Raw genomic sequence first — 17,241 nt, 5'->3', positions numbered from 1 at the left:
TCTCCGCAAATTTATTTTTCATGGCTTTCTTATCGTTGCACTGCCCGAGGACAAAAAATACAAAAAAAAAAAAAAAAAAAAAATACAAAAAACAGAAAAATGTAATTATGCCAAGATAAGAGAAGTACATGCATGCACTCTGTCATGGTTTGAATATGGTACAGTAACTTAACATTTTACATATCCAAAAATGGCTGGTAATGCAGACTTTGGAGCTGTGGTTCCCCTAGAGTCGGATCCTAGAATATTCACCGAGTTTTCGAGGAAGCTTGGACTCTCCCCACTTCTTGCCTTTTGCGATATTTACTCAATTACAGAACCTGATCTATTAGCGGTTCTTCCCCGGCCACTCAATGCAATCATCTTACTATTTCCTGTTACGGATGCATACGAACAGTACAGGGAGTCTGAGGACAAACGGCAACATGCTGATGGCAGCGATATCCAAAATATTTTGTGGTTTAAGCAACTCCTTAAGAATGGATGTGGACTATACGGATTGCTACACGCAGTTTGCAATTTGCCCGAGGGTCTAATCGTGGACAGGTCGAAGATATGGAATTTCATTAATGACGTTAGGTCACTACAAAGGTGCACAAACTACAATAACTTTGCTCGAAAAACACATCTCATATCAAACCTATTTCTCTCCGCTTACAGCGAATACAGTCAGCAGGGACAAACCCCAGCACCTGATGCAGAGGAGGATGTCAATTTGCACTTTATTTGCTTCACCAAGGGGAGAAATGGTCATATCTATGAGTTGGATGGACGAAGAATCGGACCTGTCGATATGGGAAGGTGCGATTCCAATTCTGACGTCTTAGACTCAAAAGAAGTCATCGACAAAATAAAATTGTACATGAGTTTTGCAGAGGGTCAGGACAGCCTGAATTTTGCAATGATGGGATTGGGGCCGGAACTCGAATAAACTATATCTGGCCCTTGATGTCGATTGTTTGGAATGTAGACCTGAACAGAGCATCAACGGTTGATTTTGCCTTATGACACACTAGAATTCCACCAGAACTGTTGTTTTCTACAAATCCAGCCAGACTGTGCTTTGTGTAAAAGTCCGCAAGATCATGCGCCCTGTCCAAAAGTAGCAACTGCCCCAAGACCGAGTTGTCGATTTGTCTATAAGCGTTGCAGATCGTGTCCAAAGTCCGGATTCTTTCTCGATGCATGATGTTTTCTAGCATTTTATTGAAGAAATACCACTTTCCATGTCCTAGTAGTAGATGGTGATCAGACCAGATTTGTTGTATTTGGGAATCTGTTTGAGAGTCTGCTTTTACCTTTATCTCATCTGCATCAGTCTCATCCCGCACTTTCATTGCAAGCTTGCTGAATCTGTAGAAATCGCTCGTTAGAGAGAAATTCAAGGCTGCAAAAGCACGTGTTAGGAATTCTGGAATTTCTGCATCTTTTGGAAGCTCGCACAAAACTTGTAGTTTGATGTTGAAGGCCTCCTCAAGATCCTCGGTAAGAAGACAGTACAAGATTCTGTACGAGTAGAACTCATACTTGTTGATGCACTGGAACCTGGAATCCGCATATAGAAGCTTGAGCTGTGTCTGGCATTGGTTGAACTCACCCATATCACCAAACTCTATCGCAAGTTTACTGTGAACTTCGTAAACTCGCGCTGCGAACAAACTCCATATCTTCTGAACTGTGAGGTCTTGCCGAAGAGACTTGAACTGATCGCATAGATAGCCATAGTGGGCATGCTCCATGTATTTTCGCACTAAAAGAGTAAGTGTCTGCTTCAACACTCTCACAGGTCTCACAAGCTCAGGATTCGGCTGAGATGTAAGCCGAAGATACTTCTTCTCGAGTTTCTCGCATGTGCCAACAAATCTTCCTTCTGGATCTGCTTTATCGCTGGTTTGTGTATCAGTGGTTGGTTCATATTGAAGCTCTCGTTCAAATCTCTTTTCCCGGAGCTTCTTCCTCTGTTCCGAGTTCATAACATCCAACTTCTCCTTGCTGGTACCTGCACTGCCCATGATTATGTTTGTCGGTTGGTTTGCCATCTGCTTTTGGTTTACATTTTGAGTTGCTTCTTGCATTTCTTTCTGCTTTGCTTCTTGTATTGCTTTCTGCTTTGCTTCTTGTATTGCTTTCTGCTTTGCTTCTTGTACTGCTTTCCGCTTTGCTTCTTGTACTGCTTTCTGTTTTGCTTCTTGTATTGCTTTCTGTTTTGCCTTCTGATCCGCTTCCTGGGTGGCTTTTAATGCAGCTTTTCTCATTGCCCGTCTCATCCTCTTCCTCTCTAACTTTGCAAGCCTTTTCTGCTTCTGTTTCTCAGCCGTTAGAACTCTCTCTTCTTCAACTTTTCTTGCTACAATTCTTCTCAACTCGTCTTCTTTCTTCATCTTTTCCCTATTCTTGTCCACTTCTGCTTCTTGTATCTTTTCCAAAACATTCTTCGACACCTTAATATCCGCCTTGTGCCTCTTTTTGCTTGGATTCTCTTTGTCGCCATCCTCTTCTACACCACTTATCGCTTCTGGATCGTTTTCATCCTGCTCGAATATATTTCTTTTCTTTGGTATCGACACCGCCTTGCTGTTCTGGCCAAGTTTGGTGGTCTCCATGTTGTTCGTCGCACTCTTTTTCTTTCCCTTCAAGTTCTTTGCCCTTTTCTTTTCAACAATATCGCAGTACAATTGCAGCCCTTGCCCATAAGGATGACATAGTGTAGGAAGAGTTTGTTTGGTCCAATCATTTATCAACACCTTTTTCTCCTTAATAGATTTGTTGATTATGTTTCTAAGCTCTCCTTGAAACTTTTTTTTTTCCATTCCTTGTATATTTTGCTTTGCTGCCTGCTCAAATGAATGACTTATAAACTCTTGTAACGACTTGGGCCAATTGGCTGGATTACGCATGGAGGAATCATCATTATGAGGTGGTAAATTCACCATTCCTAGTGTTATATTCTGTAAGTAAATAAATTATCAAATGTTAGTAATACGAATAATGCCAATGCAAGCTGTCTTGCCTTTATTTTCTGCACATGTGTTCTTCTATCAAGAAGCTTTACAGAGATATGCTTCGTCCAGATCTGAGCAGAAATGTGAGAAAATCGAAAAAAAAAAAATCAGCAATGCAGTAGGTGCGGAAAAGTTGAAAATTCAGTCTCAACTTTTTTTTTATTTTATTTATTCTATTTATTTTATTTATTTTATTTATTTTCTACAGACCCTCACACGTTCTTTCCGCAACAGATAACAAACCAGCTAACAATTAATATGCTACCAAGTCAAACAAAAGCACATATCTGGCGGTAAAGGAATTAATTAAGAAGTGTTTAAACGCGCGGTGGCATGGGTGACGTTTTCGAATTCGATGAGGACAGCCTTGCCTCTGAATTCAGGGATAAAGTCAGCATTAATAAAGAAGATGAGGATTTAAGCACTATCAACACTCCAGACCTCTCAGATAATGAAGGAGAGGGAGTGCAATTCTTCAAAAAGCACAACTCGAACAATGTCGTTTCAGTTGGTTCCATTGGTAAACGTTTAGGAACGTCTTACAAAGTGACATTGGATGAATTTTACGACTCTGATAATGCAGAAAGCAGACAAGGAAGTCGTAGGGGTCTTTCTAGCGAAGAAGAGCCAAACGAGGCGGGCAAGCTAAATGAGAAGAAGAAAACTGGGGTGCAGAAGGAGGCGAAGCGGCAAAAACCGAAAATACAGGACTTCAAGCAGCTCAAGGTTTTAGGAAAGGGAAGTTATGGAAAAGTTTTATTGGTCCGGCATAAGAAAACGGGTAAGTTGTACGCACAAAAGCAATTCAGGAAAGCCTCTATGATTGTCAATGCGACAAATTATGAGCAGACATTGACTGAGAGGACGATCCTAAAAAAGGTGAGACACCCCAACATCGTGAAATTGTACTATGCACTTCAGGATTTCGATAAAGTGTACTTGATCCTCGAATATTTGGATGGAGGAGAGCTTTTCCACTATCTAAGAGAGGAGAGGATGCTCTCTGAAAAAGTGGCATGTTACTACGCGGCAGAATTGGTGCTTGCACTGCGGCATTTACACATAAATGTGGGTGTTATATACAGGGATCTGAAACCTGAAAATTGCATGCTTAACAGTCGCGGCCATCTAGTTCTCACAGACTTTGGACTCAGCAAGGTTTCAAATGAGTGCAACTCCATGTTTGGAACGGCCGAATACATGGCGCCGGAAGTGGTGAAGGGAGAATGCTACGACTCGCAATGTGATTGGTGGTCCTTGGGTGCTGTTTTATACGATATGCTAACTGGAACACCACCATTTATTGGAAACAATCATAAACGAATCATGGATAAAATCGTGAAGCAAAAAGTCAGGTATCCATTTTATCTTTCGCAGGATGCAAATGACTTTCTCAGGAAATTGCTCAACAAGAATCCAAGGAAGAGAATAAACTGCGATAAGGAGTTTGACAAGGTGAAGAAGCACCGCTTTTTCAGATATATAGATTGGGATGCACTTATCGCACAAGATGATGACAAGTTGCCTCCTCCGATTGTACCAATAATCACTAATCCGGAGGATGCAGAGAACTTTGATGAAGAGTTCACTTCGATGCCCATTACTCCTCCAAGCTCTCCAATTGGTGAGTCTCTGTTTGAGAGTATTGAAGAAAGTAGATCGACAAGTACCTCCTCATTTATTCCGATTCAAAGGACTGATCCTAGCGGTAATAACGATGTCAAGAAGTCTGTTTACTTCACCAACTTTTCATATACGGACGAGAGTGTTCTCCGATGAAATCGTGTTGGTTTAATTGACAATCATTTTTCTTTCTTCCAATGTTTTTGTTACTTTTACTTTTTTTTTTCTCTCTCTCTCTTGCTATCTCTTTGCATTTTTCCTTTTCTAGACATGAACCCCATGATGGTTCCGGCGCGTTGCTTATTTATCTAATTGCATTCGTTACATTTCAGTTATTTTAATTACATATGTTTCATAATAGTCACTTCCTACTCCTCCTGTGCTTCTTAGGCTTTTTCTTTATCACTATTTGGCCCTCCTTGACCTCCTCAGGTGCATCCTTCAGCTTGCTCTGAGTGTCCAAATAAAACATCAAATCCCTTACCTGATCCTCGAGGTCCTTATTTTTGTCCTGGAGTTCCGAATTCTGCGAAGTCAGAAACGACAATTTCTCCATAAACGCCTTATTCAACGACTTCTCGTCCTCGTACTTCCGCTTGACATCTGACAGTTCCTTCGGATCAACCTTCTTACATGCTCGATAGTCCTCGGACACTTTTTCGAGTTTCTCCTTCAACCCGCCCAACGTCTTTTTCACACTCACCAAGTTTTGATTCGCAAGATTGAACTTATTCTGGACCTCGGCAAACTTCGAATCGTAAAACTCCCGCTGCGACTCGAGCTGCGAAATGAGCATATTGGAATACTCGAGGCCGATTTTCTCAATCTTCGCCTCCTTGGCTTCATCCTCCTCGTCACCTTCATCTTCATCATCCTCATAATCGTCATCATCATCCCCTAAAAAGCCCTTGTGAGGCTTGTCTCTGATTGGAAGCTCCAGATACTTGCCATCCACCTCACTTTGCACTAGACGATGCACGTAATTATCGCCAGAATAGTCCCAGACTCGCTGCGTGGTAATTTCCATCGCAAAGCAATGCGAAGTTTTATCGTAGTGATCAATTGCATGGCCTGAATCGTACCGGCCGCAACCGATATGTCCGCAAAGAAGACAAATCCAAAGATTATCCGTGGCCTCGCACTCCGTACACCGATCAACCCGTTTTTCCTCCTGCGACTTTCTCATGTCTAGCCGGCTCGAATACCGGCAAACCGGACACGTGTCATCTGTCCACTTGGCAAGACAGTTGCTGTGGAAAGTGTGCTGGCAAGGAATTGTGAGCAATCCCGTCACAGTTGCGTCTAATCTCTCCAAACAGACTGGACAAGTGGCCAATTCTGTATATTCAGATGGTCCCTGACCCATTGTTTCCCTTGGTTTGTCAGCTGAGTCTTTTTTAAAGCTTGACGAGGACCCTCTTCTGGGAGAATTCTTCACATCCTTGCCTGAAACGACTTCTGCAGCCTTTGTTGACGTAAAGGGATCGTCCAAAAGATACGGGATGGTGCTTAACTTCCCCATATTGTGTGTCAGAGGTCTGAAAATAATCTCTTTGATGAATATTATCTGGCACGCCTCCAGCTCCATCGAGTTGAAATGTCTCCCGTTGTACTTGTCGACGAATTCTTTTGCCTTTAGTGCACTTCTAAACTTCATCAAAACCATGTATCGATTTGGTGTTTGTGTCTTCAAAAGCCTCATGTGCGATGCACTGTCAAGAACATCCTTATCAAAAAAGCCCAACAGCAAGTCACTCGTCGTGAAGTAAAATGGAACTCCCAGAATGGCAACTGTGGTATCATCGCCTTTGTTTTTCATCAATATCCCCTTCTTACTCTCCCTGTTTTTGTAAAGACGTACAACACCATAACCTAGTAGTTTTGCCTTCAATGGCTCGTTTGAGGATATAATCTCACCCTTCTTCATGTCTGCTGCTATAATATCCACCCTTGAAAACCTGTAGTCCACAAAATTATTATTGTCCTTCTTCCGCAAAGATATCTTTTCTTCAGTGGCCAGCTTTTCTATTGAAAACTCCGCCAAATCTTTCTCTTTCTGTTGTCCTGATACCTTTCCACCAGGTAGTTTCGTGAAAATATCCTCTTTCTCGTAAACTTCAGAACACCAAGCGTCCAAACTTAAATCCTCAGGATACTTGACTAATTTCTTTCTTTGAACCGTTCTAAGATAATTTATACCTAGACGGGGTGAATTCGATGAACCTGAACTTTTTTTCTGCTCAAGTTGTCCCTCTTCAAATAAATCAATCGGCTTAAATATATCGAGAACAATTGTGTATCTAGTATTATTATCACAGGTTGTGTCTTCCATGACTGCAGTAAATGCAAATGTAGATAATAATATTCAGGCCAGCCCACACCTTAGACCTTATTAAGCATCGTAAGTTCCTGATAAAACTTTGAATATGGAGTGTTTATTGTTGGTGTTGAGAATAACCAAAGAAATCAAAGAGGACATTCCGGGGAATGTGTGTGCAATGTTTATTTCCCGCAGGGGCACATTTTCCCCACCTTTTTCTTATTTCTTATTTTTGTTTTTGTTTTTGCTTCTCTCCCACATTTTACTTTTATCCCCGCTGTACCATTCCTATTGTATTCATATTTTTTTCTTCTTTGCCTGTTTGAGCCACATCCGGAAATTTGTCGTGCAATCCTATCCTGACAGTAAAACTTTAAATCTTTGAATCATTCTTTACATATCATGCTTTGATATTTTTACATACCTTATTATGGTATTGCCCGTATGTATATAATTTAAATTATTTAATTTATGACTTAACCTTTTTATTTTGATTCTTTAAAGCTAACACCTTCTTCTTAAAATTTGCTTTGATTTGATCAGATGACATCTTTGAACCACTACTAACCTTGGAATTTTTTACTTTGGTAACTTTCACATTTTCTTTATCGTTTTTGACTTTCAATACTTCTTTATCATTTTTGACCTTTAAGGTCTCCGACTTCATAGTTGTTGACTTCTTTGGTGCTTGCACGCTCCAAATACTATTTGAAGGTATAAGAGTTTCTCCAAACGTAAATCTCTTAACTGCAGAAGGAGATTTCAGGCTTTTGATATCAGCTGTTTGCTTGTCATCTTCAACAAGTAGTTTGTTAATTTGTGATATCGTTTTTAAGTGATTCTCAATCTCATCTTTCGAATTTGGTTTGAAAAGATTATATTCTCGTTGCTTCAACCTTAGGGGTTTCTGAGGTTGTCGGATAATTTTAGTATTGAGCACTTTCTTGGGAACTTGAAACAGTGTCTCATTATTTGAAAAGTATGAGAATGCAAACTGCGTAATTTGTAGAAGACAAAACAATTGTGCACAGACTACTGAGATAGCAATTGCTGGTTTAAAGGCATACATAGAGAATTTATATGAAATCTCCATATATCCCACATTGTCCTCGGTAAGCATAGCATTATCATAGCACATTCTTAATAATAGAGCCATCTGATTGACGTCTTTTCCAAGCATAAACACACTACTTGTGCATCTATTTTTTTGATCAGTATTATTTGTTAGTATCCTCATCTTAAAAATAAAAGTTCACATTTCAAATACTCACATGTCGAATTGCTTGGAGGCTGATACTCCAAAATATTTAGAGACCACCTTTGTTATAGTTTTTCGTTTTGAAATTGCACAATTGTAGGAATCATCGATGTTTTGATAGCAGTCAGATAAATGCTGCAAAAGTTCGGAAAACAATATAGGAGTTGGCTTCTTTTGGAAATCACTCAAAAGCCAATTCAACCCCAGTCTGATTAGCAACAGAAGGTGAGCTAGAGCAACAACTTGAAGCCACATCATAGTTGTCCAAAAAACAGTAATTACGGTCAGAAAGAAGATATTTTATTGGGAGTACGAGTATCTTGTGAATAAGGACTCGTTTACTTAATTTATTATTGGCACAATATTTTTGTCCACCCCGAAAAAGGAAAGAGAAACTCTCAAGGAGTGAGAATAAAAAAAAAAAAGTAAAATACCAAATAATACCAACAACTACAGCTTTATGCTTATCAAATACTTTACATTAAATTCAACAACTTCTATAACACGATAAAAATTTAATTCTTTTCAGCGAGCTGCTGTGCATATTCTGCAGCCTTAGCCTTAACGTAGTCCGATGCTTTCTCGTCACCATTCTTACCTTCATAAGATAACCATTTTCCAAAGAAGAATTTGGCTTGCTTCTTGGTTAACTTTCTTGCACTGACTCTCTCAAACAAATCCTCGACCTTGTTCTTATCTCCATTCTTGATTTCCTGGTCAATGTAGACATTCCAGATATCCAATCTCTTTGGAATATCTGAGAGAAGTCCCTCAAACAAAGATCTTCCTTGCTCCGGGTCACCTTCCGAAAATTCGAGTTGTGCAAATTTTCGCACAACTTCCACGTGACTTCTCTTTGTAAGAACCTGCAATGCTTTGGCAAGAACCTGGTGTGCTTCGTCTGGCTTTGATCTCTCAATCAAGAACCGTCCGTATGCAACCCAGACGATCACGTGATCATATCCAAACTTCTTGCAGATAACCTTAAACATGGAATCAGCCTCCTCAAACTTGTCGGATGAAATGTAGATTGAGGCAAGCTTTCTGTGCATAGTGTACGCATCCATATACTGGCAAGCCCGAGTGAATGTATCCTTGAGCGTGTCCTCTGTTCCAAACATATTCTCCAAATTCAAAAGTGCGATCCAAACGTTCATCTTCTCACTTTCCTCCCTGTAATTGATCGTCTTCAAGGCACGGTCACCAATCTTTCTGGCTTTCTCAATCTCACCAAGCTGCAACTGGAAAGACATGTACTGAATCCACATAATAGATGAGTTTGGATTACCCAAGAGCAATCTTTCAAAGTCGGACACAGACTCTGGGGCACGGGTGTTGATTTCAGCGGTTTTGTCCTCGATCTGCGAAATTTTAGTTCTCTTGGACCTCTTCTTCTTCTTCTTTAGGTTCTCATCGTATTCATCATCACTATCCGACTCATCTTCATCCTTGGCCTGCTCCAAAACAGAAGCTGTCCAATCAATGCCTGTGGACAAACCTTCAGATGTAGATAGTCCACTTGCAGTTTCCGTTTCCAAAGCTGGGGCATCCTCATCACCAGAAGACTTGTCATTAGCATATGTGGCATCAACAAAGTCCTCTTCCTTCTCAGATTCAGAGGCATCCGACATTATTTCGTCTTCACCTTCTCCGTTCTCTTCCGCATCACTCTCAGTATTCTCTTTTTCAGCCTGAGAATTCTCCTCATTCTCCTCATTTGCAAAGTACGAAGCCTTCATACCCAAAGAAAGATGCTGCTTTTCTGCGTTCAACTTGAGAATCTTCACTTTCACCTTATCACCCTCCCCAAATATGCTCTTAATGTCCTTAACTGGATGGTCGGCAATCTCCGTGTGGTAGCACAAACCGGTAAGGTTAAGACATCCATCAAGCTTAACGAAAACACCATACTCAACGACGGACCTGACGACTCCATCATATATTTCTCCAACTTTGAGGTCTTCAAATCTCTTTAGCAAGTGCGCTTTGCCAGACATATCACTTTCTTTCAAAGACAGCATGATCTTACCCAAACCATCGGCCCTCACAACCTTTCCAGTAACAGGCTGATAAAGCTTGAAGAATGGCTTCCAGTCCTTCAAGTAGGAATCTGAAAGGTTGGCCACATTGACAAACGCATATACGTCTTTAGAAAGTGCAACAAGCAAACCTCCGTTGTTGATTCGATTGACAAAACCTCTCACAATATCTCCCACCTTCAAATTGTCAACGGAGTCGATAGATTTATCTTTAGCAGTGTCGGATTGAAGCGAAACTTCAATTCTCTTGCTTGGCTTATCAACTTCAAGAACTCTGGCAGCAACAACATCATTTTGAGCGTAAACCTCCTCCAACTTCTGATCGTAGTCATCGAGAGCTTCTGTTATGTAAGCGGCGGCATCAACATGGTCACCCAACTCCAATAAAACGTAACTCTCATAAACCTTGACCACACGTGCAGGAACACGATCACCAACATGGACTGAATCAATAGAAGTGATGTAGTCAGCCCTTCCCGAAAGCTCAACAGTCGAATACTGCTTGCTGACATCAACGATCTTCAACTTCAAAGCACTACCTAACGGATGAACTTTTTCGACGTCGGAAAGAACTGAAATGTCACTGCTGAGATTCATGAACGAAACTCTTCCCTTATACTTGGCGGCCATACTAATCCACACAGCGCCAATCGAAAAGTTATTGACAAATCCTAGAATCTCGTCCCCAATCTTTGCATCTTCAATAGTTGGGAGATACAGTCTTTCAGTATTCTTACCTGTGTCAATATCGACCTTTCTGGCGCTTAGTCCTATCACAGACTCATCAAAACGCCTGTGGTTTTCGGTAAGATAGGTGTGATTTCGGGAATCGAAGTATCCAATCACTTTCACCTTGAGAATCTCGCCTTCTTTAAACTGTGATGTTGGATTCTTTGGATCCTTAATGTCCTCAAACTTGTCAAACAAATTGGTAACATCAATACGACCAAGCTGGTTGTCAGCTAGCCTAACTATCAAGTATGCTAGCTTAACCGATTTGACAACAGCCCTGGTAATTCTTCCAGGAATATACTCGTTCAATTTCTTGATATGCTTATCCACAGGGTTGTTTGCAGGCTCTATAACGCCACCCTCAGACTCTTTCATAGATAAAAGGAATCTTCTGTTGGCATCATCCATTTTGACAACACGGCACGAGATCGACTGATTGACGAAGAACTTCTTTTCAAGATACTCAACATCGTTTGAGTTCAAATATCTGGGGAGAATCAAACCGGTTAGCTGGTTAGCAAAGGAGACAAACACACCATATCTGGTTACATTCTTGACAAATCCATGGAGCTCCTTTGAAGACATTGTAATGTCGGAATAATCAGATGGCAAGACACCATTCGCTGCATCTTTCATCAGTGATGGCTTTAGGGTCAAGTCCACAAACCTTCCATTTGGAACTTTCGAGATGACCAAAGCCTTGACGGTTGATCCAACCTTGGTCTTTTTCAAAAGCGAACGGCACTCATCATAAGTCTTATCCGAAAGCTGTCCGCAAGGTATAACACCTCTCAAGTTCGAGTCTGCAAGCTCTGCAATCAAGCTGTTTCTATTCTTTTCCACAATGTTACACTCCACAATTGTTTTTCCAGGAACAATCTTCTCCATGGCCTCTGTCTGCTTCTCGGATAAAGTTTCAGCAACTCTCATACTCACCTTCATTCTGTTTTTCTCCTTCTCAACATTGATGATCCTCACTCTAACAGTCTGCCCAAGCTTTAGAAAATCCTGTGGCTTGCTGACAAAAGTCTCACTAATCTCAGAGTTTGGCAAGAAACCTCTGAGGAATCCAAAGAAACTGACAAGACATCCACCAGGATAAAACCTCTCAACTGTTGCAAGAGCCTTTTTTCCAACTGTGGCCTCGTCAAACGATGAAATGATCTCGCTATCATCGGCACTGACCAATGTTCTCTTTAGTGTAATGTAAATTGTTGGCCGCGTGCTGTTTGTGGACACTCTGAGGACTCTACCTTTGACTGTGCGGCCAATCTTAAACTTCCTTTGTGGATAAAGCAAATGCACATCGCTGATGTGGACATCCGGCACAAAACCCTCAAACGTGTCCTCCAAGTTCACCTGTATACCCTTTCCAGGGACAATTTTATCCACCTTACACTTCACATACTGGCCTGCTGGAATATCCTCCATTCTCAAGTATTTTTGGTCGATCTTCTCCTCGTCCATAGTGAGAATATACACATTATCAAAAAGAGAATATCCCAAAACTCTGGCCCGGTGAGTCGAGCCAGTCTTGAAATCTGCATCCAAATCTGCACCTTTCGAAACTCGCGATTTGTGAATTTGACCAACGGCAGTTCTGCTTCCCAGATCCGCAAACAAGTAGTTGGAGTCACAGCCTGAGATTGTAACCTCGTCGAATATGTGCCCAATAGGGAATGCAACCAAAGGTGCAGATTCGTCCTTTGGATCATATGCCAGCTTCTTCAAGTTTACAATATGAGGAAGAAGAGACAGCTGAACATTTCTCAATCCATCCTGTATATACGAGGCGTAAACTCTGGTCCTCACAGACTCACCAACCTTGAAAGTGTCTTCCAACTCTGATGAGTTGTACTTGCCAATGTGTGTCAAACTGATGGAACCATTCGCAAGTCCAAAGGCTTTCACTATCAAACCTTCCGAAACGACATCCGTGATAGTGCAGTCAACCAACGAACCAGGCAATATGGCATCTATAGTCGAAACTGACGATGGTATTTGCTCTTTTTCCACATTATCGGATGGAATTGTGAGCTGTAGAGTTCTACCTGAGCGCTTTTTCACAGCCAAAAGATGCACAGAGCCAACTTCAAGACTGGCCAAGTCGATTCCGCCCTTAGTTGCATCTTTCTTAGAAAGAAATCCGTTCATATCGTGCATTCCCAGGTCCAAGATGGCACCGTGATCTTCAACAGACCTGATGGATGCCTGGACATACGTGTTTGGCTCAAAGTCGTCCTTTTTCAATCCTTTATTCACATTCTCCGGCTCGACACTTAGCTCGAATCTCTTTCTTCCAGTATCAGATGTGTTTTCAACGACATATGCCCGGAGATACTGGCCGACGGAAAATCTTGTCGATAGATTTGGGAACTTGGCACTAGAAGAAGAGCTTTTGGCCTTTGATGCAATTGTAATTCTGTCCTGTTCATCGCCATTATCCTCAGCCTCTCCTTCATCGTCATCAGAACTCATATCTTCATCATCATCGTCATCTTCAGACCCTTCTTGCTCCTCATATGCATCTAACTGTTTACTGAGCTCCTTACTGACATTAGTAATCGGCACATATCCCTGCAAGTTATCAGCCAAAGAGAGTGTGAGCTCAATGTTTGTCACCTTTGCCACCTTTCCCAACACATACGATCCCGGTTGAAGAATCTTGAATGATAATTCCTCAACTTTTTGGCTTTTTTCTTGCTCTTCCTCATCCACGGTCTTTGGATGGCTTTTACCTCCATGCTTTTTCGATTTTCTCGATTCTTTATGCGCCTGCTCAAAGAGGACATCGCTCTTAGCCTGGTTGGAGATTTTCTTGATTTCAAGAGGCGTCAAAACAGACTCACCACCACGAGGAAATGCTATCTCTGCACTTTGCTTTAAAATAGATTTCACAGGTGGTTGATCTTGCTCTGCGTCATCATCCACACTGCTTCTTTTCCGTTTTTCGACCATCTTCTGACACTTGGAGCGATTTCTATGCCTTGTTTTCTGGGTCAAGAGTCTGATGCTTGAGTGTTGACAACCTGTATATCACGATATATGGTATCTCAAGCAGACAATAAGGGCTGATAAAATTTTCATACATATTTTTTTTTTTTTAATTTTATTTATTTTTCAACTTTTCATACCTTGATCAAAAAATTTTTTCAACCCTAATCCTGCTTTCCCCAGATCTGTGTACAAAAAAAAAAAAAAAAAAAAAAGAATAGGTGGTCGGCGAGTCCATCAATTCCTTATTATTGAAACAATAGACTCAGACCAAGTGCAAAAAGCCTTTTTTTCAGTTTGTTACTGTGAAAAAATTACGTCTAACGACATTCCCCACCGTATAGAAGGAGATATCCGATTGTGGTACCTTTATTTCCGTTTTCAATACACACAGATGCGCATATATTAACTTATATGTACGGAATAATCGGTAAATTTGGAATAGGAGAGAAGGTAAGCTTAGGCAGAAGCACGATACACACTTCAAGCTTTCAGGAAGCAAAAACACACATAGGGAGTCAACAGAGATTAGCAATAGCGAAAAACCCGGGGATGTCCTTTGAAATAATACCGGTGGTTCATCCTACATCGGATTTGAACAGATCAAGTGTATTTATAAGAAATACGCTCACGGGACAAAGACAACTGATTGGATCCGTTCCAGAAGGATTTCAAAGAAAGTGCAATGAACTTGGAGTGCGCACATCGAGGCTTGAAAACATATTTCTAACCGGAACCCTTGATTGGGGCTCCATTAGTGGTCTTCCGGGTCTTATTCTAACGGTGAGTGATCAAGGTCTTAAACGACTTGGTGTGTACCACAGCACAAAACATGTACTTCAGTATCTAATCTCATGCTGGAGGTTTTTTGTGTTTCGCTTTGGCCTCGACTTAGATGTTGAAAAGCCGAAAAATGGGCCATTAGAGACAGGTGGGTTTGTCATTAGTCCTGTGTCGATTAAACCAGAAAACGGGTCTGAAACCAAAGACATAAGCAGCTCGCTCAAAAGGAAGCTAGACATCCTTGTGAAGCAAATCTTTCCGATACAGAATAATCCAAATATCTTGAACAAAACCGTCACCAATGTTTCGTTGCCCAGAACAATCACAAACAATAAGATCTGCACAAGTTGGGTAATGAACGGCATACCGAAACGTGGAAAGTTCCAAGTCAAGAAGGCCCGGGAGCTTGGATGCCAGATTAAGCATTTTAAAGCACTCTGCAACTTCCAACCTGTCACTTTGGATAATGGAACAGTTGTGACACCTGACCAGGTACTTGAACCAACTCGCTCATTTGAACCAATACTCTTTCTTGAGGTGCCTTCAGAGGAATATCTTGCCAATACCTACAAGTACGACTGGAGCCGGGTTTTGAAATCAGTTCACGCGGACCATTTTGGAGCAGTTTATCACTTTATTGGAAGCTCAATTGACAGACCACTCAGCAGACCTGATTATAAGGAATTCATTACTTCGTTCGGTGACAAGACACTCCAGTTTATTTCGCATAAACAGTACACTCCCGATCTCATCAACTACGAAACATCGTATGAAACATCGCTTAAATGGAAATGCTTTTTACCTCGGTGGTTTCCACTTTTCCGGTGGAGCAACAAACCGGAGTTGGAAATACCGGAAGAACTTAAATCCACAAATAAAATTTTCCCAATGATTTCCGGCCAGAAGGTGAACTTCAAGGCTGGAATGCCGGTGACATTAGACGAAGCAACGATTAAAGGGACGGAGAAGGATATACACTACTATGAAGAACTATACGACAGCGTTTTTGGAACTTTGAATATGGATAATAGTGAACAATTAAAGAACGATTTCGTGTCATGGAGCACTCCATCGGAAGCAGAGCATTTAATTCGTTGCAAGCCGGATGAAAATGTCTCTTTGGCAGATCAAGTTGAGACATTGGTTTGTGGAACTGGATCGGCAATTCCATCTAAGTTTCGAAATGTCCTTGGAAATATGGTGAGAGTTCCATTCATCGACTCGAAGACCGGCGATAGTGGATATAGGACGATATTTCTAGATGCAGGCGAGAATACAATGGGTACAATCAAGAGACTCTTTAAGAAAGATGACATGGACATGTTGATGCGAGAGTTAAAACTTATTTATCTCTCACATCTTCATGCTGATCATCACATGGGAATTGCTGGATTGATTAAGGAATGGCTCAAGAGAGCTCGGGAGGACAATGATGATAATAGACTCTTGTATATAGTTACTCCCTGGCAGTATGAGAAATTTCTAGAAGAGTTGAACAGCATAGAAGATCTAGGTGATACGTCGAGACTCCGGTATTTGAGTTGTGAGCAATTCAACAAGTGTTCATCCAAAATATTGCCGGAACTTGAGCAGCAGCCTTTGGAAGCGATCAACTCCGGTGATCTTCTTTCTTCAAAAGTCAAAATTCGTCCCTTCACCCCTAACGATGATCTATGCGAGCAGATGTTTAAAGACTTGAAGTTGAAAAGCTTCAACACGTGCTATGCTTTTCATTGTGAATACGCATACTCTTGCGCCTTAGAGTTTTGGCTTAACGACACTGGGAAAAGTTTTAAAATAGCATATTCTGGAGACTCAAGACCGAGAAAGCAGTTTGCACACATTGGACACCATTCCAATCTGTTGATTCACGAGTCCACATTGGAAGATGATAAACTTCTCGATGCATTAAAGAAAAGACACTCAACAACTTCCGAGGCCGTCCAGGTTGCCATTTTGATGAAAGCGAGAAAAGTGATTTTAACGCATTTCAGTCAAAGATATCGTTCATTCAGCTGCTCAAAGCAGGTGTACGAGCAATTAAAAAATGCGTCTTTATTACCCAGAAGCGAACTTGGTGACCCTAGAGTCATTATGGCGTTAAAGGATGAGCGTGAGAAAGCTGAATTGAGGATGAAAAGTAAGAAGAAGACAGAAGATGAAGAGACAACTGATTTGGTGATAAATCTGTCTGATCCGTTTAAAAAGTACGCCTCTTTTAAAACACGATCTAGCATCTTCAAGGTTCCAGTTAGCCCCGAGATGGAGCGAAATTCATCAAATATTCAAATTGTGTTTGCGTTCGACAATATGCTTTTGAGATATGGAGAGATGGACAAGCAGAGACATATAATAGAGCGGGAAAACGAGAGATTAGAGCATATATTCCAGTCTGAAGACAAGATTGAGCAAAAGGAAGAAGAAGAAGAGCCTAGGGATAGAAGCAAGAAAAGAAAGCTACAGTCCAGAAATTAGTATGAGAGTTTTAAT

The 17,241-nt window shown here is 41.1% G+C and overlaps 7 protein-coding genes across 7 annotated transcripts; 3 read left to right on the top strand and 4 right to left on the bottom strand.

Moving 5' to 3' along the window:
• Nucleotides 1–190: 190 nt before the first annotated feature.
• BRETT_003834 (uncharacterized protein) lies at nt 191–931 on the top strand (the record flags this gene model as incomplete). The annotated part of the gene is made up of 1 exon (XM_041282337.1): nt 191–931. The coding sequence occupies one exon, from the start codon at nt 191–193 to the stop codon at nt 929–931; it is 741 nt and encodes a 246-aa protein (XP_041136176.1).
• A 1-nt stretch (nt 932) lies between these two features.
• On the bottom strand, nt 933–2,933 carry BRETT_003833 (uncharacterized protein; the record flags this gene model as incomplete). The annotated part of the gene is made up of 1 exon (XM_041282336.1): nt 933–2,933. One exon carries the CDS (start codon nt 2,931–2,933, stop codon nt 933–935), a length of 2,001 nt encoding a protein of 666 aa, XP_041136175.1.
• A 402-nt stretch (nt 2,934–3,335) lies between these two features.
• BRETT_003832 (uncharacterized protein) lies at nt 3,336–4,781 on the top strand (the record flags this gene model as incomplete). The annotated part of the gene is made up of 1 exon (XM_041282335.1): nt 3,336–4,781. One exon carries the CDS (start codon nt 3,336–3,338, stop codon nt 4,779–4,781), a length of 1,446 nt encoding a protein of 481 aa, XP_041136174.1.
• Nucleotides 4,782–4,986: 205 nt separating this feature from the next.
• Nucleotides 4,987–6,957, bottom strand: BRETT_003831 (uncharacterized protein; the record flags this gene model as incomplete). The annotated part of the gene is made up of 1 exon (XM_041282334.1): nt 4,987–6,957. One exon carries the CDS (start codon nt 6,955–6,957, stop codon nt 4,987–4,989), a length of 1,971 nt encoding a protein of 656 aa, XP_041136173.1.
• Nucleotides 6,958–7,414: 457 nt separating this feature from the next.
• Nucleotides 7,415–8,101, bottom strand: BRETT_003830 (uncharacterized protein; the record flags this gene model as incomplete). The annotated part of the gene is made up of 1 exon (XM_041282333.1): nt 7,415–8,101. The coding sequence occupies one exon, from the start codon at nt 8,099–8,101 to the stop codon at nt 7,415–7,417; it is 687 nt and encodes a 228-aa protein (XP_041136172.1).
• Nucleotides 8,102–8,718: 617 nt separating this feature from the next.
• BRETT_003829 (uncharacterized protein) lies at nt 8,719–13,932 on the bottom strand (the record flags this gene model as incomplete). The annotated part of the gene is made up of 1 exon (XM_041282332.1): nt 8,719–13,932. The coding sequence occupies one exon, from the start codon at nt 13,930–13,932 to the stop codon at nt 8,719–8,721; it is 5,214 nt and encodes a 1,737-aa protein (XP_041136171.1).
• Nucleotides 13,933–14,520: 588 nt separating this feature from the next.
• BRETT_003828 (uncharacterized protein) lies at nt 14,521–17,226 on the top strand (the record flags this gene model as incomplete). Its single annotated transcript, XM_041282331.1, has 1 exon — nt 14,521–17,226. The coding sequence occupies one exon, from the start codon at nt 14,521–14,523 to the stop codon at nt 17,224–17,226; it is 2,706 nt and encodes a 901-aa protein (XP_041136170.1).
• Between the last annotated feature and the right edge of the window lie 15 nt (nt 17,227–17,241).

The sequence above is a fragment of the Brettanomyces bruxellensis genome, chromosome 6, assembly GCF_011074885.1.
Source record: "Brettanomyces bruxellensis chromosome 6, complete sequence".
In the NCBI taxonomy this organism is placed as follows: Eukaryota; Fungi; Ascomycota; class Pichiomycetes; order Pichiales; family Pichiaceae; genus Brettanomyces; species Brettanomyces bruxellensis.
Note: the sequence above shows the minus strand (reverse complement) of the source record. Positions and strands in the feature narration are given on the sequence as shown.